The 20,662-nt window shown below is 53.1% G+C and overlaps 8 protein-coding genes across 8 annotated transcripts; 6 read left to right on the top strand and 2 right to left on the bottom strand.

The window, feature by feature from the left end:
- Nucleotides 1-1,993: 1,993 nt before the first annotated feature.
- Nucleotides 1,994-3,497, top strand: Z520_09748 (uncharacterized protein; the record flags this gene model as incomplete). Its single annotated transcript, XM_016780242.1, has 3 exons — nt 1,994-1,999; nt 2,336-2,626; nt 2,685-3,497. The coding sequence occupies 3 exons, from the start codon at nt 1,994-1,996 to the stop codon at nt 3,495-3,497; spliced, it is 1,110 nt and encodes a 369-aa protein (XP_016628825.1).
- A 1,748-nt stretch (nt 3,498-5,245) lies between these two features.
- Nucleotides 5,246-6,554, top strand: Z520_09747 (uncharacterized protein; the record flags this gene model as incomplete). Its single annotated transcript, XM_016780241.1, has 3 exons — nt 5,246-5,559; nt 5,616-6,108; nt 6,168-6,554. The coding sequence occupies 3 exons, from the start codon at nt 5,246-5,248 to the stop codon at nt 6,552-6,554; spliced, it is 1,194 nt and encodes a 397-aa protein (XP_016628824.1).
- A 1,241-nt stretch (nt 6,555-7,795) lies between these two features.
- Nucleotides 7,796-8,702, top strand: Z520_09746 (uncharacterized protein; the record flags this gene model as incomplete). Its single annotated transcript, XM_016780240.1, has 2 exons — nt 7,796-8,046; nt 8,105-8,702. 2 exons carry the CDS (start codon nt 7,796-7,798, stop codon nt 8,700-8,702), a joined length of 849 nt encoding a protein of 282 aa, XP_016628823.1.
- Nucleotides 8,703-9,986: 1,284 nt separating this feature from the next.
- Z520_09745 (uncharacterized protein) lies at nt 9,987-11,960 on the top strand (the record flags this gene model as incomplete). The annotated part of the gene is made up of 6 exons (XM_016780239.1): nt 9,987-10,389; nt 10,505-10,687; nt 10,748-11,491; nt 11,544-11,589; nt 11,646-11,701; nt 11,758-11,960. The coding sequence occupies 6 exons, from the start codon at nt 9,987-9,989 to the stop codon at nt 11,958-11,960; spliced, it is 1,635 nt and encodes a 544-aa protein (XP_016628822.1).
- A 1,039-nt stretch (nt 11,961-12,999) lies between these two features.
- On the top strand, nt 13,000-13,855 carry Z520_09744 (uncharacterized protein; the record flags this gene model as incomplete). Its single annotated transcript, XM_016780238.1, has 2 exons — nt 13,000-13,014; nt 13,085-13,855. 2 exons carry the CDS (start codon nt 13,000-13,002, stop codon nt 13,853-13,855), a joined length of 786 nt encoding a protein of 261 aa, XP_016628821.1.
- A 1,434-nt stretch (nt 13,856-15,289) lies between these two features.
- Nucleotides 15,290-16,937, top strand: Z520_09743 (uncharacterized protein; the record flags this gene model as incomplete). The annotated part of the gene is made up of 4 exons (XM_016780237.1): nt 15,290-15,620; nt 15,699-16,000; nt 16,063-16,184; nt 16,247-16,937. 4 exons carry the CDS (start codon nt 15,290-15,292, stop codon nt 16,935-16,937), a joined length of 1,446 nt encoding a protein of 481 aa, XP_016628820.1.
- Nucleotides 16,938-17,051: 114 nt separating this feature from the next.
- On the bottom strand, nt 17,052-18,777 carry Z520_09742 (uncharacterized protein; the record flags this gene model as incomplete). Its single annotated transcript, XM_016780236.1, has 4 exons — nt 17,052-17,301; nt 17,379-18,062; nt 18,117-18,399; nt 18,447-18,777. 4 exons carry the CDS (start codon nt 18,775-18,777, stop codon nt 17,052-17,054), a joined length of 1,548 nt encoding a protein of 515 aa, XP_016628819.1.
- A 638-nt stretch (nt 18,778-19,415) lies between these two features.
- Z520_09741 (uncharacterized protein) lies at nt 19,416-20,132 on the bottom strand (the record flags this gene model as incomplete). The annotated part of the gene is made up of 1 exon (XM_016780235.1): nt 19,416-20,132. One exon carries the CDS (start codon nt 20,130-20,132, stop codon nt 19,416-19,418), a length of 717 nt encoding a protein of 238 aa, XP_016628818.1.
- Nucleotides 20,133-20,662: the final 530 nt, after the last annotated feature.

Below are 20,662 nucleotides of genomic sequence, written 5' to 3'. Positions count from 1 at the left end.
ACTACGCCGACCACGACCTGGGAAGACTGGACCACGACGACGACGACGACCACTACCACAACCACAACCACTACAACTACCACACCGGCCACTACCTGGGAAGAATGGACTAGTACTACGACAACTACTACGCCATCTACGACCTGGGCTGTTTGGACGACTACGACTTCCACCACCACCACCACCACCACCACCACAACCACGACACCATCCACAACCTGGGCTGACTGGACTACTTCTGTGTACTCTTCTTCGTGGGCCCCTGCTCCGGCCCCTGTCGAGACCTCATCGTCGGTTACCTGGGCTGCTTGGAGTTCGACCTCAGTTTATAGTAGCACGTGGTCCACTGTTGCCGTCAGCAGCACCTGGTCTTCAGCCCCAGCTCCGGTCGTCAGCAGCAGCGTCTATACAAGCGTCGCTCCCGTTTCCAGCACCACCGCGCCTGCGCCAGCTGCGACTTTCACCGGCGCTGCCAGCAGCAACAACAAACCTGCCATGGCGCTCTTGGCAGGTGTTGTTGGCTTGGTCGCCCTGGCATAAATGAGAATGACCTGGGAAACTCCTGAATCCAGGAGTCGCAAAAACTGAAAAAAGCATATCTTCAATTCTGTCATCAATGTCTTTCGTCGACTATCCCAGTCCATGCGGTATATGCATGTATACAAGGGCGGAGATGTCGACGAGCGACGCTGATATCTATTTTTGACACCATACGAATGGTATTACTTTACTCCCAGCTCAGCCCCTGGATCCAGACCACCGGCACGAGCGTACGATCCTTACGATTGGAAGATACATGAGACACACTCCTTACGGCATAGAGAAAAGAGATGACATCCACGCTCCTTTACGAACCATGTTAAAATCATGCACAGATTGCACAGTATCTACCTGTTGGAAGGTACTGATTGGTTGGGATTAATATTGCCCCTGCAGCAGGAAGGGGAAGGGAAGGAAAAGGGCAGGAGGTTGGACTATATGGAAGGGGGCGGTGATGCATATCCGAGGGAATGTAGTCGTGACTTGACTGACAGACTAACTGCCTAATTGAGACTTCAGTTGAATTTGTATATAACCTCCACCCTCTCACGTCGTCGCCCCTGATTGAGACAAGAGTAATCATATAGCCTGGAAAGGGAACGGGGAGACAGTAGCACGTCATTCCAATTCCAATCCTTCAATCCTCAGAAAATTTGCGAGATAATTGTTCCAGGTCTTTGCCCTTCCCAACCAAGCCCCAACTTGAGGTCGGGATGGATTTCAAGTCGGAGCACCTAGTCTGCCATAGAATATTGTCGCTTTTCCTTCTCTTCATCTCAACATGAGATATCAAGCACCTGGGGTTTGAGCATTACATATGGTATTCGAGGTCGATCTGCAGTGAGGGTCAGAGGTTTATTGGTCCAGTACGCCTCGGCAGGGACGAAAGCGTTCCAGGAGAAGATGCCGCTTTCAGGATGTGGAAGTCAAGGTCGGACCAGGTCTATACTGAAAGAGTTGAGCCTTTCCTTCTGTCGACGTACTAAGTACGAATATTATTACAACTCAGCACCGCTCTCTACCTAGGTACTTGGTAGTAAGAGGTACTGCGCGAGCACGGAAAGTCCGCCGAGTCCAGCGAACGGAACAACATTATCCCGTGGCGCGCCAAACCTCGTCTTCCGGAAACTGCCAGTGATTGAAGCTGATGTCGTACTTTGTGATCAACCGGACACCGCTTTCATCCAAGGTAGCCAGATCTGACCCTGAACCCTCCTGCTGCTGCTGAAGCGATATTCACAGATCCCGGATCATGATCAACCTTTTCAAACCGCACGGAGGGCGACAAGATCTTCGAGGGATATAACGTCTTAACGTTCTTCTTCGTCGAGCTTCGTTGTCGGTCGGTCTTACCACTTTTTTCATCCTGCAACGCAGCAACTCTTTCACGCAAACCAAACCAAGCCAACAGAAGAAGAAAAGGATGGCATCCGGTCCTCATACTTACGTGACCATGGTGGTATGTGTCTCATCTGCATCGTGCGCTTTGTTCGTATATGATTAGCGTTCTCGACCTGTTCATTTGGGTCTTTCCGAAGATTGCGGCGAAGATGACATGAAACTTGAAAAGGGGGGACATGGGAAGGAAGGAGTTCTGCAGGTTAAGAGTTCTGTGCGTTATTGTTATACCCGTCGTCAGATTCAAATCTTGGTCAGGGCCGTTTCGGCTTTCAAGATCATTGCCTAAACGACGCTTGCTGTGTGCGCGATGCTCCCCTGCTTTGCTGCTAATTCCTCCCGACTCCTGCTGCCGCCGCCGTCAAGATATTGATGGGATACCGTGTGCAATTTCTAGGTCTTTTCCGCGGAGAAATTCCAGGGCAATCCCTTGGCCGTCGTGTCCGTGCATGGCAACGCACTCTCTCAGAAACGCAAGGCTCAAATCGCGAGGGAGTTCAGGTACTCCGAGACCTGCTTTTTGCATGATGCTTCCGGCCCCGGCCAGCCACGGCTGCTGGAAATTTTCACCGAGACGGGCGAGGAGCTGCCCTTTGCGGGTCATCCTGTGAGTTCTTACGCCTCGTTGGTGAATTTTACGCAGGATAGGGCTGACGAGCTTAACCAGGTCATCGGAGCAGCGTACTATGTGCGTTCGTCATGGTCCTGTTCACCCTGGTGAAAAGAGCTGACCATGTTATGTCCAGATATTCGGCTATCTCGAGAGAATGCACTACGGCGGACCCGCTGACCGAGACACCCAAAAGCAAACCGCCGTCCTCCTGACAAAAGCTGGTCGAATACCCATCTTTTTCAACCCCTACCGTCAAGTGGCGGCTTGCGCAGTCCCCTCCAACTACCACGTTCACTCCCATCGCGTCCCGATCGAGAAGATCATCTCCACACAGCCCCACGTCCAAATCGTCCCGACCATTGACAAGGAAAAGGACAAGACGTTCCCTCTGGTCTCGATTGTCAAGGGCATGACGTTTGTCCTCGTCGACTTTTCTGATAACGCTGAGATTTTTGGCTCCGTGCAAGCGGGGAAGTCCCCCGAAGTCGACCTGGACGCGGAGTGGTCACCGAGTTTTGTAGGCTGTATGTACTACAAAGTCCTGGCAAAGTCGGAACAGCCTGGCGAACCGGCTATTCACAATATCCAAGCAAGAATGATCTCTCACGGTATCGAGGATCCGGGAACAGGGAGTGCGTGTTGCGCTCTAGCTTGTTATCTGGCATTACGAGACGCAGGCTCATCGTCGGAGCCGCAGAAACTTGCAGAGGAAGCAACGGACAACGATTCCGAGCTCGCAAAGAAGACAGAGGAGCTGAAGCTGGCAGAGGCAAAGACTGAGAGGAAAGTATTTGGAATTCAACAGGGAGCAGAGATGGGCAGGTTGTGCACCATCGCGGTCGAGGTGGACGTCAAGACGGATGAGCACGGGAAGACAAGCATCGCGAATGTGATCTTGTCTGGGAGAGCTAATTTGCATCTCAAAGGGGAAATTCTGGGTTTCTAATCACTGCCGAGCACCCGCTCAAGCAAGCCCACAAAATAATGACAAGGGAGAGGGAGGTTTTACGCGCTTGCAGAATTGGAATCTAGACTTCTCCTGTCCAGGTAGAACTCGGATAGCTTCGCCGCCGAGGGGCCAACAAGCATTCCTCGTGCGGGTGCAGCAGATCCGTCTACGGAGTGAGATGAATCCGCCCACGTTGCGACGTTGATTGACAAGCTTTGACCGGTTCCAGTCATCGTGTAACGTGCGATTGAGGACTGGTACTGTTACGCGAGGGCCTTGGTCCTCGAGGCAATCGTGAGGGGAGGGTAGAAGGCGCTTCGATGCCGTTATCCGTTGCTTGAACGACGTCAAGAGCTCACAAAGCCAGCCGGATCGAAGCTTTTCCTTCGGGACGCGCTCCGTACAGGGTAACAATTAGTCGAACGTTGGCGAGACCTCGAACCATCTGAACCGCTTCAAATTGAGTCCGGAGAGTTTGCGACTCGGTAATCGGCACAAGCAAAGCTTGACCAAAGCTTGGGTGCGTGACTGGCAGGAGGATTTTCCCTGGATCGTGGAGTAACTCCGTAAAAGCTAAGAGGTGGGGACGTCGTGTCTAAGGGGGCAGCGTGGTACTTGCGTGACTTGCTAGGGATTATTTTTAGGAGAGGGAACTGGGCATATCCGAACCAATGTGGGTGTAGGCGGCTGGAAATGTCAGGATTAGGAAGGTGCGAGACTCTTTGGCGGAGGGGCTGGAAGCAAGAAGGTGGAGTCTCCCTTGACAGATCTATGGAAGAAAAGGAGGATATTGCAGGAGGAGGTTTGTGTGAGCTACTCCATACCCGTCATATGGAGGTTGGAGGAGGGCCATTTCTAGGAGGGAAATATGACGTCGACAGGAGAAACACAGGAGTTTCCTAGTGATTCACCAAGACACGCTAAATGCGGCTAATAGCGCTTTAACCACTAGTCTAGCCCGGATGAGCTAGCTCCCGAAGATAGTGGAACTTTAGTACGACTTCAGAGTACCAATTGGGTGGCCTCGCCGAGACCCTTCGCTACAGCCGCCCGTTTCAGACACGCGTGGTTTTCTCCCTGGGATTTCTCCGACACTTCTCGAAACCATCTCAGCTTCATCTTTGGTCCCCTCTCCATCCTCCCTGCTTGCCCGCCCGCGCCCGCCCTGTCTCGCACTCTGGCAGAGCTAATGGTGATTTCAAAACATTGGCGATGCTTGATCGACCCTCCCAACCACACTGCGGCGGCCTGCGGCGGCAGGCTGCGACCAACCTGTAACCTTCGAGGCTGGCACTATGCCTTGCCCAACCTGACGCACGGGGACGCCTGGTGAGCCTCTTCTGTGTCATCTTCCATCTTGGAAACATTTGCAGCCTCAGACGAAATCACCATGGACCACACACCCAGTTCCCCCTCAACGACGTTGCGGTCCGACGAGACGAGACCTGAGACCTGTGCCAAGCAGAATGCATAAGAGGTCGGTTTTTCCTTCGCCATCAAGGTGTTTTCTTCTCTCCATCAGGGCAGTGCCTCTACATTCCTTTCGCATCAATTGTATTGAACAGCATTCAAGCAATTCTTTTTTCCGTACACTCCTTTTTTTCCTGGTTCAGACCGCGTTGACCGCGAAGTCTCTCGTTCGATTACTATCCCAAAAAAGATCATCTTATCTCGATCCCGCACTCCGAAGTCCAATTCCCCAAAGAAGCCTTTTGCTTTGATATACCAAATCCCGAACCGACACAATGAAGACATCTCAGCTTTTGACCTTGGCAGTTGCCACTTTTGGTCTGACGACCGGAGCCGTGGCGCAGCGCAATCGTGGTGGAAACAATGGCGGCAATGCTGGAGCTGGAGCCGCAGCCTCCACTACCGCGGCCGCCGCCGCTTCTTCCAGCTCTGCAGCAGCTTCTGGAGGCAACACTGGCAGCAATACCGGAAGCAACAACGCTGCTAGTGGCAGTGGCAGTGACAACCCGCTTCTCTTGCTGGAGTCCAACGTCCAAGCCGCTAGCGACTTCATCGGTAACGCTGCTGCTGGTCAAGCCAACTCTGATACGTACGTTTTGGGCTTCATTCACGGACACTAGCACATGCTAACCAACCCTCTCTCAGTGACCCAGCCAACTTCATCAACTTTTGCACGGGCAAGACCACGACCAATGGCACTCAGAACACTTCCGGATCTTGCAACGGTGTGGTCATGGGTGATATTCCTTCCAACAACAACATGGTCTCTGCTATTGTTCTCTTCCCCGGCCCCGGAGACGACTTGACTCCCAACCAGACCTTCAACATCTCAGTCCAGCTCACGAACCTCGTCGCCGGTTCCTTCACCGATCCCCTGACCACATACTACGCTGCTCCTCAACAGCTGGAAGGCGGCAACATCGTTGGCCACTGCCACGTCACTGTTCAGGATCTCGGCAACACCCTCGCCCCCACCACTCCTCCGGACCCGAAGACTTTTGCTTTCTTCAAGGGTATTGATGACGCTGGCAATGGAGAAGGCCTTCTCCAGGCCACCGTCACCAATGGTCTTGCTCCCGGGTTCTACCGCGTTTGCACTCTAAACAGCGCATCTAACCACCAGCCTGTTCTCATGCCGGTAAGTTCTGCTTGCCTGCAATCCCCCAGTCAAGAGAACCGAACACTAATCGAACACAGGTCGCTCAACGAGGTGGTCAAGACGATTGCCAGAAGTTCACTGTCGGCCAAGGTAGCGGCAACGCCGGTGGCGCTGCTGCTGCTGGTGGCAGCGGTAGCGACAACAACGCAGACGCCTCTTCAACAACCGCTGCCGCTGCCGCCACCAGCACCACTGCCGCGGCAGGCGGTTCTGACAATGGAAACGCTGGCGGAAACGATTCTGGAAACGGTGCAGCTGCCGCCACCACCACGTCGGCTGCCACCGCTGCTGAGAGCGGTACTACTGGCTCGAACTCCACGACTGGAGGAAACACCGGATCCGGCCGCGGAGGAAGATTCGGTGGTGGCCGAGGCCGGTACGGCCGTGGTCGCGGACGATTTGCGGCTCGCGACCTCGTCGCATGATTCATTGTTTGACTCTACCAACCATGAGTTGATGACGCCAAAAAAAGCACACGAAACCAGAAAAGGGGGAACAGGTTTGCCATGTTAACCGTCCCCACATGATGCAGCATAAGCTATCTCCTTTTATTTTCCTTTCTATGTCATAGAAGTGTATAACCAGAATCAGTCTTTCTGCTTTCGAGGTTCAGAGGCGCCAGGAACTGGGCAAGTTGTGTGAAGCAGAAGGCCTCAGTCAGTGCCAACGACAATGCAATGGAACTCTGATTTGGAGCGAGGGCGTGCGGGATCGAGTGAGCAAGGACCCCGCCAGAAAAAGAAATGTCTGTGCATTTGTGGATAGCGGATTTAGCTAGCATAGCAAGCTGAATTGAATCGAGAGACTCAGACCAGAAGAACCAGGACTTTTCTTGAATTTTCCCGTTTCAAGACTGATCCTGCAGGATGCCTCTAGCAAAATAGAGGAAACTGTACCAGCAACTTACGAGGTAGTGTGTCCTGTATGTTGTGTGTTCGAGGCGACTCTCGACCAATCGACCAATACGACGCGCTCGCCCCTTGAAACAGCAACACCACATTTCTTCCCCACACGGGGGCGAGGGCCAGTTTCGTCTCAGAAGCAGAATTGGCTCGTTAATTTCGGATATGGATGTCTCCGGTCTCGTCTTCGAGACGCTCAAATAGTCCTTGCGGTCGCCGGTCAGCTTGTGCCGTGGACAGCGGTTCTGGACCTGTCTACACTGGCCTCGCCCGACAAACCTGGCTTCTGCGCTCTCGGTCATCGGTCTGCCATGGTTCATGAGAACGCGTTATGACTGACCGTAAGAACTGCGCCTTTTGCTGAACAGTCAAACGTATGTATTTCCACTGTAAATTGACATCGTCGAAGGTTCCAGGTTGTTTTCGGCCAAAAATACCTACCGGAGCTATTACCTACCTTAGATACCTACCTATAGGTAGCGAGGTGGTGTATCGCCACAAGTCACCAGCGTCACCAATGGCACCGCCAAGATGACCAGACGAGTGACTTTTTTAACAAGCAGCAGTAAAATAGCATCAAGTGAAGCGCGGGGCCGTACGTGCTCGCCAAGTCTGACCATGGCACCACTACAGTGAAGTTGAAATATTCTGGTTTGGAAGACATGGCGCCTCTCTCGCTCTCTCTCCTTCCCTCACCTTCTCATCAACCTCCCTTCTCGCCTTCCCACGAGTGGCCGCTCTCTTCAACTGCCCATCAGCACATGATGGAAGAATACATACGGAAGCAAGTCGTTTATCCGCGCCACTTGCTCGCCTCTACTGACGCCTGGTGTAGATTCAAATCAACCCTCCGCATCAGTGACGACGATGGAGAGTTTCACTTCGCGGCTCGTGCGGCTGAAAATTACATCAACGCTGGCATCAGGGACAACTGGCTACGGTTGAAAGTCAGTCCTCGTACGCCCCTCATGCTCCTCGCGCACTTTGTGGATCAACCCGTTCCCAGATATTATCGGTAAGACTCAGGCATTTTACTCCAAAGCATAGATTCTTGGGCTGATATTGATCTTTAGCTCCTCCTACAGTCCTCGGGAACAAGAATTCTTCCTTGGAGGCGAGTCATTGACCTACATATGGTTCATGAAGGGAATTGTATTTCGTGTCTACGATCAATTGAGAATGCTTGGATCTCAACATCAAGACCACGAATCATTCGTCGAAAGAATTCGCAGCTGCAACAGAGTCCGTCATTGCCTCGCCGTGGATGAGGACGAGCTCAAAACCAATTCGGACGCTTGCTTCACGCACTACGAGATAACTTCTCTTGACCCCGTCATCGAGGTCGCTCACTCGCAGCCCAAGAAAATGGTAGCCAGACTCGCGTTGTACCGTGTCCTGGGAACTGGCGATATTCAAACTGTCATTGGTCTCAAGATGGAGCACGGCTTGGACAACAAGTCGGCTACACTGTCTGTGTGGGAGCGTGAAATCACTAATTTGTGGGACCTTCGAACCATCAGCTCCAGATTGCGCGGGCGCGGTGGGAAGTGGAATGTGAAGCAGGTATTCGAGGATCAGGTAGGCAATGGACCACATGCCTGCCCAGTGCCGACCCTCCACCCATCCACTACCTCTTCTTCCGTGGCAGCGACTAATATTATCCAAATTTAGGTCTTTCGTAGGGCTGATGGTTCGCCCAATCCGGATGCGCCTGGTCTGTCTCTCCCTCTCACACACCTGATTCCACCCGGGGATTCTTAGGAAGAAACCCGTGAGTGGGTAGCCAGGCTCCCAGAAGATGCCAGAAAGATACGTATCACGGCCAAAGAGCTCTGCGACTTCCTCGACTTGGGCGAATGGTGCACAAAGAGAATATCGGAGATCCCTATTCCAAGAGGAATTTGCCGATGATCATAGAGGGAGTTTGGAGCGAAAGAGAGTGGCTGCAAGCTGCGACCGCGGAAACCCGGGCCAGGCTGAACAGTTCCCAACTCGCAGTCTGCTCTGCAGGCTTTCGGTCCATGCTGGAAGTGTCAATGATCAAATGTCGACCAAGGGTGAATACTTGGACTTATTTGACGCTGTGGTCACCCTTTAATCATACTGCCCTGTGTCCCTTTGACGGAGACGACGACTCTTAGGACTTGACCTGTTCGGTGTGGGCAAAATGCTATGGAAGGCTGTGGCCACAGGGATTTCTTGAGGAGGAGGTCGTTGATAGAGATGCATCAAGCCATGCTTGCAGTAGGAGGACATAGCTACTATCTCCTACTGCTTTGATGCATCAGTCCAAGCATGGAACAGTCCAATTACCGAAAACAGAAAACTGAACTTGAATCCCATTTGCCCTTGCAATGCATCTCCACTTCTCTGGCCACTCCACTTCCCTTTTACAGTCACCCATGTTATTACCTAGTATTAAGTAGCCATATTAACAGCGTACGAGGTATCTCGTACTGCATCGGTACTGTACCATTTCGTTCCAGCACCCAAGGCGCGGGAAGAGCTGAGGCCGGGAAACCCGAAGACCCGCGACCCGGGACCGAGGCATGGACCAGTTGCAATTGTCGTCCTTGTCGATTCGTGCATGCGTGGAAGGGGGGAAATGTGAGGTGTCGACTCGACCAAAACATCCCGAGGTAGGAAGTCGGTAGGCCTTGGTGACGGCAGCGTTCGAATAGGCGGGGGGCCCCAACCACGGGCTTCGGTGTAGGCTATCGACCCGGTTTGTGGTAGTTGGAAGTCTGTATGGAGGACCAACCCCGCCCGCCTCTATCCTCATGATAGGCACCCCGTATACGAGGTACTTATGTGCTAGCATCTGTTCGACAGCGGGCGGAAGCGAAATATATCCTCGATCAAGGGTGTCAAGAGTGTAGAATAATCCTCCTTTTCCTTCTGAGAGGACTGATACTCCCGTTCATCTGACCAAAAATAACAACACTGTCGACAGTCATGATGGTCACCTCGCCCCAGCTGGCCGCAGCAGGCACCGTGCTCGGCGTGGTCTCGCATCTGGCATACTTCATCCACGGCGAACACCACCGTCAGGCCTTCCAGTATTTTGTCGCCTTTTTCACCTTCCCCGTCATTGCGACCGCCGCGCAGCAGCTCGCTCTGGGCATCCCCTTCGTGGCCGCCGTTCAGCAGACCACCATCTTCTACGCCACCTACCTGACGGGACTGTACTCGAGTGTTTTCCTCTACCGAGCGTTTTTCCACCGACTCCATTCGTTCCCGGGCCCGTTTGGCGCAAAGATCTCGAAACTGTGGCACGTCTGGAATGTCGCGCCGACCATTAAAAATTACAAGTTTTTGACCCGCATGCACCAGAAATACGGGACTTTTGTTCGCACCGGTTCGTAGCACACACAAATAGCTTGCCCAGCATTTGGGAGGGAGAAAGGAGAAGGGGGAGGGGGGAGGAAATTCTGATCTTTTTGTGACTGATTGATGCCCTTTTCCCCCCACAGGACCATGTGAAGTCTCCACGATCCATCCCGACGCCATCGAAGTGCTCTACGGAGCTGGCTCCAAATGCACCAAAGGCGCCGGCTATGAGAGCAACTCGGACTTGACTTCGATGCATCAGGCAAGGTCAAGAGTACATCATGACATGCGACGCAAAGCGTGGGCTCGTGGCTTCACTCAAAGCTGTAAGGAATTGGGGGTTCTCTGCACGTTGACTTGTTACTCTGACTGATGTGGATATCCAGCACTGCGAGACTACGAACCTCGTGTCGAACGCTACACACAAAGCCTCGTCGAACAGATCCGGGCCTTTTCCGGCCAGCCAATCAATGCCGCACAGTGGTTCAACTACTACAGCTTCGATGTCATGGGGGATCTCGCCTTCGCCAAGGACTTTGACATGCTCAAGAACGGGCAGAAGCACTGGGCCATCGAGATCCTCAACGGCGGACAGCGCGGGATCGGCATCTTCGGACCAGTCCCCTGGCTGTTCATCATCATGAGCAACATCCCGCCGGTGGTCAAGGAGTTCAAAAAGTTCATCAAGTTCTGCGAGGACATGATGGAGGAGAGGATGAAGATGAAGGTCGACAGACCGGACATCTCCTCTTGGATCTTGCAGTCGCCGCCCATGACGGGCACCCATTTCAGCGAAAAGGCCTGGCTCACCGGCGACACGCGGCTCATTATCGTGGCCGGAAGTGACACCACGGCGGCGACGCTGACCCACCTTTTCTACCATCTGGCCAAAGATCAATCCCAGCTCGAACTGCTGCGGGAAGAGGTTGAATCTTTGAAGGGCGACCTTGACGCCTCCAAGTTGGTGACTCTCAAGCATTTGAACGGCGCGATCAATGAGGCCCTTCGACTTCACCCGCCTGTCCCCAGTGGAGTTGCCCGCCTCACGCCCCCAGAAGGCATCACCATCGGAGGCACATACATTCCCGGTGGTGTCAATATACTGGCGCCTTCATATCCCTTGTTTCGATGTGAGTGAATCCCTGGTCCATGTGCGAGCCGGCGCTAAAGGTGGTTCCCCAGCCCCAGAATGTTACGAACACCCAGACGAATTCATTCCCGAGCGATGGTAAGCTTAACCCATAATGATTCTGCTAGCGTACCTTGACTGACAGTGTTTATCAGGTATAGCAAGCCAGAATTGCTGAAGCGCAGCGATGCGTTTGCTCCTTTCCTGATCGGTGAGTTGTGGACCCTGTGCCCATTTATCGAGAAATCTGACGGTTGTCTTGGGTAGGGCCGTATTCATGTATCGGCAAACAGCTTGCCTTGATGGAGATCCGCTCTGTGACTGCCCAAATCCTCTTGAACTTCGACGTCTCATTCGCGCCCGGTGAGGACGGAACCACACTGCTGGAGAAGACGCTGGACACTTTTACGATGGAGCTGGCACCGTTGAACCTGTGCTTCAAGCCGCGGAAGCAGGAGGTCGAGGCTTGAAGAGACATAGGATCTGGATCGTGTCAGCAAGAAAAAGGGGACAGTCTCTTCCAAACAGCGTTCTTCAAAGCCATACTGCCTTTTTCATCATGCAGAGGTGATAATGAATCTGATTTCCTTCACACGGGCTTGAAGTATCGGAGGATCTCATTTTTCCCTTTGATGAATCCATCGCACACCTGTGCAAAACGCTGTAGCGATTGCTGCTCATTATTCGTCCTCGCCTTTGCCCGATCCTTCCCCTACGAGATCCTCCCAAGTCTGGGCTTTCGCGCATTCCCCTCAGCTGGGGGACTCCCAAAGGCAATGATCGAAGCATTCGTCTCCCCAGCCCAGCCGTGCTTCACCTTCTCCTATGTTGATTTATCAGCATTGATTAGAAAACCGAAGCCCGTTGTTTGCTTTGCGTCAACGGGGCGCGCGTGATGAAGAAAGTCCCTACCTACCTTAGGCACCGCCAGGCAGAAACGCGGGAAGACTGGGGATCGACGGGCGCGCCAAATCACCTGATGGCGCGTTGTTGCGCATTTGCATTTGCGAGATTCAGGGTCTCAATGGGCCGCTTCAGCACCCGCGAGCCACCTAGGTAATACTATGGTTCTGAGCAGCGCTGAAGGAATGGAGGGCAGCTCTCGTATCGGAGGCACTGGGATACGTCGGCGACGGGACAAATTCAACCCACCCTGTCTGTGACCTGCGAACCTTGACATGATTGCGACGGGGATGAGCTTGCCATACCTCGTACAGAGAAAAGGGATATAAAGAGCTGAAGGCATACAGTGAGTAGCTGAATTCTCCTTCTTGTCACAGACTCTGTCAACAAGCCCAGACGACGAACCCATCTACGCAATTTTCAGGTTTCTATTTTTTTTCGCTGGTATCAAGGAAGCTTCAGTACTCGATACTTTGGGACGCAACTTCACCTTGCTTGACGCTTCTCCACATCTGTACTGCGAGATAAAGAAGCTTTCGAGACATTCTCGTGAACTCTTTGACGTGTCCAGATTCAAGGAAAACACTCGCAAGGAAAAGAAACAAAATGCCCAATGTCAAGGTAAGATCCCTCCTCACTCGACCACTTTCTGGACAAGCCATTTTGTGCCTCCGCTAAAACTGCTCTTTAGATCGTCTCGCAGGCCGAGTATCTCCCACTCCGGCTGTCCCTCCTCGCGGCTGAAAAGGAAAACACCAGGGCCCGCGACCAGCTTGCGCGCCAACGCCGGGCTCTCCCCGTAGTGGAAGTGACGGCCCCATACACCTTCACCAACGAGGACGGCAAGGAAGTCAGCCTGTTGGACCTGTTCGACGGCCGCGCCCAGCTCATCATCTACCACCTGATGTTCAGCCCGGACTGGGACGCCGCGTGCGCCAGCTGCTCCTTGCTGGGCGACTCGGTCCCAGACCTGCGGCACCTGCACGGGCACTCGACCACGTTCGTGGCCGTGAGCCGCGCCCCGATCGACAAGATCCGGGCGTACAAGAAGCGCATGGGCTGGTCGTTCCCCTGGGTGTCGTCCTCCGGGTCGAGCTTCAACTACGACTTTGGCGCCACGCAGGACGAATCCGTCAAGCCCATCGAGTACAACTTCAAATCCAAGCAAGAGATGGAGAAGCGCGGTCTCGCCCACTTCGCAAAGGGCGAGCAGCCGGGCCATTCGGTCTTTGTGCTCGGCGGGAAACTGACCGGTGTTGGTGACGAGGGCAAGGTTTATCACAGTTATAGCAGCTATGCGCGCGGTGGCGAGCCCATCATCAACACCTTTACCTGGCTTGACATGACTCTTTTGGGCAGGCAGGATGGGCTCAGCGGCGAAGGCGGGTTGGGTTTCAAGAGACATGATGAGTATACCCCCGAGGACTTGAGGGGGCTGCCTATCGCCAAGATTGGTGCTTGAAGGGTAAGAGACATTAGGGGAAGGGGGTGTTGAGTCTGCTGTTGTTGGGACGGGACGAGAAGCGGTGATGAAAAACGACTAGTATGTATCAAATTGGTATGCAACAAAGTGTTTTCTTCTACCTTTGCATCACACCAAGATGGTTGTCCTTGTCTAGTATATGCTAGGTATACACTACGCCGTGGCCCGTGTAGAGTAGTTCTCCCGCTCTCTTACAACATGGTCCCCGCATAAAACAGCCCTACCCTCGACCTGCAACCCGGACGTAGTCAAAGCTGAGCCATTCTGGGAGTGTCTCTCCCGAATAGAGAAGGAGCACTCGGTACATTCGTTGGCGATGCTCTCGCTTGCCTCCACTTTTTGCTTAGCTTACTTACACGTTGTCGAAACCTTGTATGGGCGGCTGAGAGCGGGAGGGTAATGCGGATAGGTACCTACGTACCTAGGTAGATAACCCAGCGAGTCAGTGTCAAAGTACGTCAACAAAGTAAAGTACCTACCTAGGTAGCGAACTAGGTAAGTAACCAGGGTGGAAGAGAATCTCTCTTAAACTACCAGGTACCTGAGTCCTCTCTCAACTGGGTATTGCCTCTCCCCTGTCTCCGTCTCTCTTAGTACCTACCTGACCTAGATCCTATCAGTTTCGGCCCCCAACACGCTACCCGTCGAGGTACAGCAGCGGGCGCTGCAACGGCTCGGCACCTCGCCTCACCGTCGAAAGATCGTCCCGATACCTACCTAGGTACCTACGCAGCATGGTGGTTTGGGATACGTAGTACATGCACCCTAAATTGCCGCTCGCCAACTACCTATGCAGGCCGAGTCAGCAAGCCGTGGGTGAAACCGCCGCTCTGGGCACATATCCCGCATCCAATCGCAGTTTGGTCACACAAGAAGGCGTTGGCTGCCATCTTCTCGCCTAGAAGATGTCCCAAGACCGTCGTATAGGACTAGTTACTAGTAGGGAAATCCAAGACAGGACGCTTTAGTCATAAAAGTCTGATAGGGCTGGAGTCAAGAGAACCTACCTACCTACCTAGGTACCTAGTAGGTACCTGGGTTTACTGGGTGAGCTATGTACCATCCTGCTGAACATGGTGACTATACGCGGCGCTAATCATCTACGAGCCCAGGGAGTGGATTCAAGCACCTACCTATCTAGGTCCTCTCCCTAAGCAGTTCCCACATTCTCATGTCCTAATGCGACGGTGGTGACGAGCTTAAGCAAGCGTGGCAAGTTTGGGACCAGATGCGGAGCTTTCTTCACATCCTTAAGTCCCTGTCTCCATCTGTCTGTGGATTCTATTTTCCATTTCTCAGGTCATTCAGGGTTTGTTTGACCCTCGTGTCCGATGTCTCGATGACATTTCCACGTCGAGGCCACAGCCTCCTGCTCCTCTTTTCCCTCTCCCCTTTCTCTGTCTCGGGCGCGCCATGTTCATCACATACACGCACGTGGACCAGATAAAGTCGCGCGCCAAAAAATGGCAGGTCAACTCGTACCAGAACCAGCGCCGCAGGGAACTCAAGGACAGGTCGGCCGGCTCCCAGAGAACTAGAGTATTGCCTTGGCAGCAGATTCCCCGGCGATCTGGTGGTGCGAGGGGTGTTTCGGATCATGGTGGCGTCGAAGGCGATGATCCGCATGGAGCTGTGATCCCCTTCGAGGCCCCCCTACCAACATCTCCAGGGAGTTTGCGCTCGGATCCTTTCAATTCATATCCCATGCAATCCTCCGGCCGAGTGCAGTTGACTGTGGACTACTGTATGCCACTCCCCGCTACACCTCCACCTTCGGCCGCTCGACGTGGGAAATGCGAACAACACAACTAATGCTTACCAGTCACCCAGATATACGCGCCCTTGAACGCAGGCAACTACCGGGACGACCAAGGGGGCAATTGGCTCTTGTCGTACCTCTTCCGGGTCGCCCTCCAGGCTGATCTGCTGTTTGAGGCGACCATCCTGTTCATATGGAGCCAGCTGCCTGCGAGCCAGCTGACGTCTTCTCCGGAAGAGCTCGAACGAATCTTGATAAGCCTTCGAGGGAGCGTGATGCGGAAGCTCCATCATCGTCTGACCGTGCCGCAGCTGTGCTGCGACGATGTGACCATTCATACTATCTTGGCGTTGATGGCCGGAGATGTAAGCTATCCCATTACCTGTTGCTTTGTCTGGGAGAAGCTTACCAATGTGTTGAGCTCCAGTTTCATCGAGGACAAGATGACCACGTCGAGCTACACCGAGAAGGACTGCGTCGCGTGGTGGAGCTCCGTGGCGGAATGGAGAAGAGTCACCTTCAGCCTCAGACCCGATACTCTGTCACTGCGTGAGTACCTCGTCTCTTAGACCAGGTCTCGAGAATCCGGCCCCTCCTGACGCCTTTGACAGGACTGAGATGATGTGCGACTATGCGATCCGGAGGCGCAATCGCTCGCCCAAGACCAACATCACACCCGATAGCACGCTGACGTATCCACGCCATCCATTCCCGCCGTCTCTGTCCAAAGTCTTGTCGGCTTTGCCTGAAGGGTTCAGCGACATGGCCCTAAAAACGCTTCTGTCGAATCAAGTGATTCGTCTTCTATACCGTATGACCAAGACCGTCGAGAAAAGCCCTGCGGAGTTTCCCGAAGACACGTCTATCGCGGTGGAGATGATGCGGTTGTCCATGGAATCCAGCGCCAGCCAACTCGAGAAGGCCATCGTCACGCTTAGTTTCGCATTCAGACGGTTCCTCTCCGACGTGACCGCGAAAGGCCGCCCAGTCAACAGCTCCAGGCGAGCGTATCAGTCCATGGAGGAATCGTTGCGCGCCCTGGGCCAATCGATCTTTGGACTTTTCGAGAAGGCCGGTCCGGACTTTATCGTTTGGGCGGTCTTCCTCCTCGCTTCCCCCGGGTTCGACTACGGCGTGCCAGCATCCACGCGGGACGAGCTGCTCCGAAAACTCCAGGCCAAAATCTCGGCTGTGAGACGGTTTGAATCGTTTCTGGCAATGCTGAGGAAATTCCTGTGGCATGAGAAGCTCGTGCCATGTGCAAAGGAGACATGGGAAAGGATGGTGGAAAGAAAGAGATGAGGTTGACAGAGAGAGAAAATCAAAAAGGGACGATGTTGATCAATTTGGTTCCCCGTCGACCGGTCTTGCAGCTGTTGATCTCAGCTCTTTCCTTGCTCGGAAAGTTGCCTTGCATTATAGCGTGTATCTGAAACCCTTGTTGTCCAGCTCCGTGACATCGTGCATTCCTCGTTCAATGGCCTCTTTCTCTTCATCAAGATCCGCAACGCCAGACGCGGCAGCTTCGCGATCCCGCCTCTTGTTCTCGAGGAACATGTAGACGTACAAGACAATGATTGACACTAGCTTGATCGTGTAGCCGACCAGCATCGCCACGTAGGCGGAATGATATCGCGGCGCCTCGCTCGACTTGAATGTTTGCGGCCTGTCGATCTCCGTGTCAGTAAATATTGCACAGAAAAATGATGAAAAAGGGAGCGATGATGCGGAAAAGGTCCTCACCCAATGATGTTTCCCACGCAGTAGCCCGTGAAGAGGATCGCTGCCGTGAGTTGTTTCTTGGTATACCCAGCTACGTTGGAGCTGACCATGGTCAAACTCATGCTGAAGCCCAGCCCCTGGAAAAAACACAACCACAGTCCGACCAAACGACCCCATTTGTTGCTGTCGGGCAGACCAACGAGTAGCGCGGAGCCAACGATACAGATAGTGTTGGCCACAATCATCGTGATGCATCTGAGATTCGGCCACTTGGAGCAGATGATGCCTCCGCCAATGAGGGCGACGAATTGGACCGCGCCGCCAGGGATCTGCAGATACTGCGTCCCCAAAGTGTCGACATTGAAGGATTGAATCACCAGCGATGTGAATTGAGTGATTGCCGAGTTGGGAACCTGCGCGCCGACGGCCATGACGAATAAGATCCACGTCTTTGGATCCTTGAACGTCTGCCACATTTGGTAGGACTTGAAATGCCGGTTTTTGATGCCTTGGCGATTGGCAGAAACACGCTTGGCGGCAATCACTTTCTCCGCGTCGCTGAGGAATTTTGCAGTCGAGGGTTGATCCGGGAGGATGACGAGAGCCAGGATACCCAGAGCGATGCTAATGCTGCCGAATATAATAAAGACGTACATCCAGCGCGGGAGACCGGTTGTGATATGCCCAACAGCATAACCAATCAAGCTCGATATGCTCTCAGTATCCTGTTGTGAATTGCGTGAAGATGAGAGAACTTACCCTCCAAACATCGTTGCAATGCCATTTGTGCAATAGTAGGCCTCTAATCTCAAGGGTTGCTCCAGCGATGTGTACCAGATACTCATAATGAGAATGAATCCCGGGTTGACAACCGCCTCAAACGAGCCTAGCAAAAACCGGTTCACCGCGATGCCGGCAAAGCTTGTACATGCCGGCGTCGTGATCAGGATGATCCCCCAAGCGATCGTAGTGGCCCCGATCACCTTTCCAACCCGAAGTCTTTGTAGCAAATAACCAGCCGGATACTGCGCCCAGAGATAGCCTAGGACATTCAGCAGGGAAACCATTAGGACCAGGACCAGAATTTACCAAAATAGAATATCGAGCCTAACCAGGAGTAATCTTGGCCATGTAGATTCGTGCCTTTTTGCAAACCGTACACACTGGCGTAGTTGATGCCATTCTTGTCGAGATATTGCAGTAGGTATATGAGAAAGAGGATAGGAACTATTCGCACATCAAGCTTGCGCAGCACTTTTCTGGATTCGGCTGGGTCGAGTTCTTGATCATCACTCCGCTTGTATAAATGATAGTCATCGTCCAGGTCCGCTGAGTTCGCAGGAGAACTGGCGACCGAAGCAGGACTAGTCTGGACCGCAGTGATCTTGTCGGCTTCAAGTGAGGCCTGGTTAGCAGCCATTTTGTCCCCTTTCTGGAATCAAGCAGTGTGATCCAGCAAAAGCCATTGGTGCTGGGATATAAGTAACTTCAGCGTTTCTTCGGATCTCTGCTCGTGGGTCATTGTCACACAATCACACTGCAACCACGTCGGCCATCTCCATAAATATTTCAAGCGGCAGCATCTCCGGCTTACAATTCGAGTGTTGTCGTTGGGCTTTAGCGGCCATGATACAATATCGACATATGATCACGACATCCACTAATGACCAATTAGGAAAGGGATCTCCACGACAGGGTGTATTTGAGCCAACAGTGAAGTCAATAGCAATCGCATGGCGCTCCGTTGGAACAAATGTCTGGCAGAGGGATAGGTCGATATGTGAGAATGGAAGTAGCTTGTTGTCGATATAGGAAGGTGAATTGACTGGGAGGAAAATCGATCTCCAGATGATGCGTCCAGACCGGCAAGCACCCGGTGCAATTTTGCTTAGAGGCCCGTGTGGTGTGCAAGTTTCTTTGTGAGAAGCCCGTCTATTGTATGCCTATTAGCATGGAATTATACTGCGAAAGTAGGTACCATTTGCGTGCAAAGCTCCCTCGTCTGTAGCGTGGTGGCAGGTGAATGCTGAGGCAGTCGTGACAAGACCCGTTCACTTTTCATGTCTCGGTGTGACGCTGCTCAGTATGAGTGGAGTTCTGCTGCCATCTCCATACACTCCACTCGCAAAGACCCTCATCGTCCCAGGCGTCAAGGTCGGCCTGCTCACGACCTTCATGAAGAGCTTCGAGACCACCCTTCTCCAGAAGCTGCCACAACTCTCGAATTTGATCCAGATAAGCCACACGCATAGGGTATGTCAAAATGACACGGGACGAGGGTCCTGGAGCGAGCCAACGGAGTATGGCTTTGGAGAGCAACTCCGGGTGCTCTTCCGAGTATACTGTGTCTGCGGCGAGGATAACGCGGGCTTTATCCTTTTCCGTGTGGTACAGTGTACCGCCTTGGAGGGTCAGAGTCTCCGGGTTACTCCAGTCCAATGAACCACACTCAACAATAGCCTTCACGGTGGCCGCGTTGAGTTTGATATTACTAGCCAATCCCGGAACAATCGGCGGAAGGTCTGTAAGTATCACAGGTGATTTCCACAGTGCCGCTGCAGTCAGGCCGACAAGTCCAGTACCCGCACCGAGCTCGAGGACAGGTATGGAAGCAGGGGAAGAAAGGTCGATTGACAGTTTATGGAGCAAGCTCGCGAGCACAAAGGAGGATGCCCATGTCTGCAGACTTAAGCCTTGTGCGCGTAAGGCTGGTTCTGCTATATTGAGGCAAAGGCGAGCATCCCTTCCGCACGGGATAGAGAAGTGTCGAAGCATCTGTATAACAGTAATCTGAGCCTACCAGGCGTCTTGATCAGAGACGATGAGCTATGATAGACACTTTTGGTGAAAATCTTATCAAGCGAGAAGGAGAATCGAAGCTCGCGGTTTCTTCGGAGATGTCGGCCGTAATGAATTTCACGTGACACTGATACGGACAAGCAAACGGCCCAAAGGCGAAGACACGATTTTCGGGAGTCATACAACACACAACACTCAACGCTGTCCAGCTGTGTTCCCCTCCGTCGTTTGTGCTATATTCCTCGTACTCTGTTATAATTCACTTGCCCGACCTCTACTGCGCCGCTCGAAGTGATCACTATCACCGCCAACAACTGCTTTCAGGCTGACCCATTTGCCCCAATGGACGGTCAAAAGCTGTCGGGAGAATTGGTTCTATTGCCACGCGTTCTCAATGGCCGGGACGCAGACAAGAAAAGGTACATCATGGCATTGAGGCCGGCATATGGCAATCCGAGCGAATCAACCTTATGACCCTTTGCTCCCATATCGACAACTCCTTTGGA

This window comes from Fonsecaea multimorphosa, assembly GCF_000836435.1.
Source record: "Fonsecaea multimorphosa CBS 102226 unplaced genomic scaffold supercont1.25, whole genome shotgun sequence".
In the NCBI taxonomy this organism is placed as follows: domain Eukaryota; kingdom Fungi; phylum Ascomycota; class Eurotiomycetes; order Chaetothyriales; family Herpotrichiellaceae; genus Fonsecaea; species Fonsecaea multimorphosa.
The sequence above is the reverse complement of the archived record's forward strand: the minus strand, read 5'-3'. Positions and strand labels throughout refer to the sequence as shown.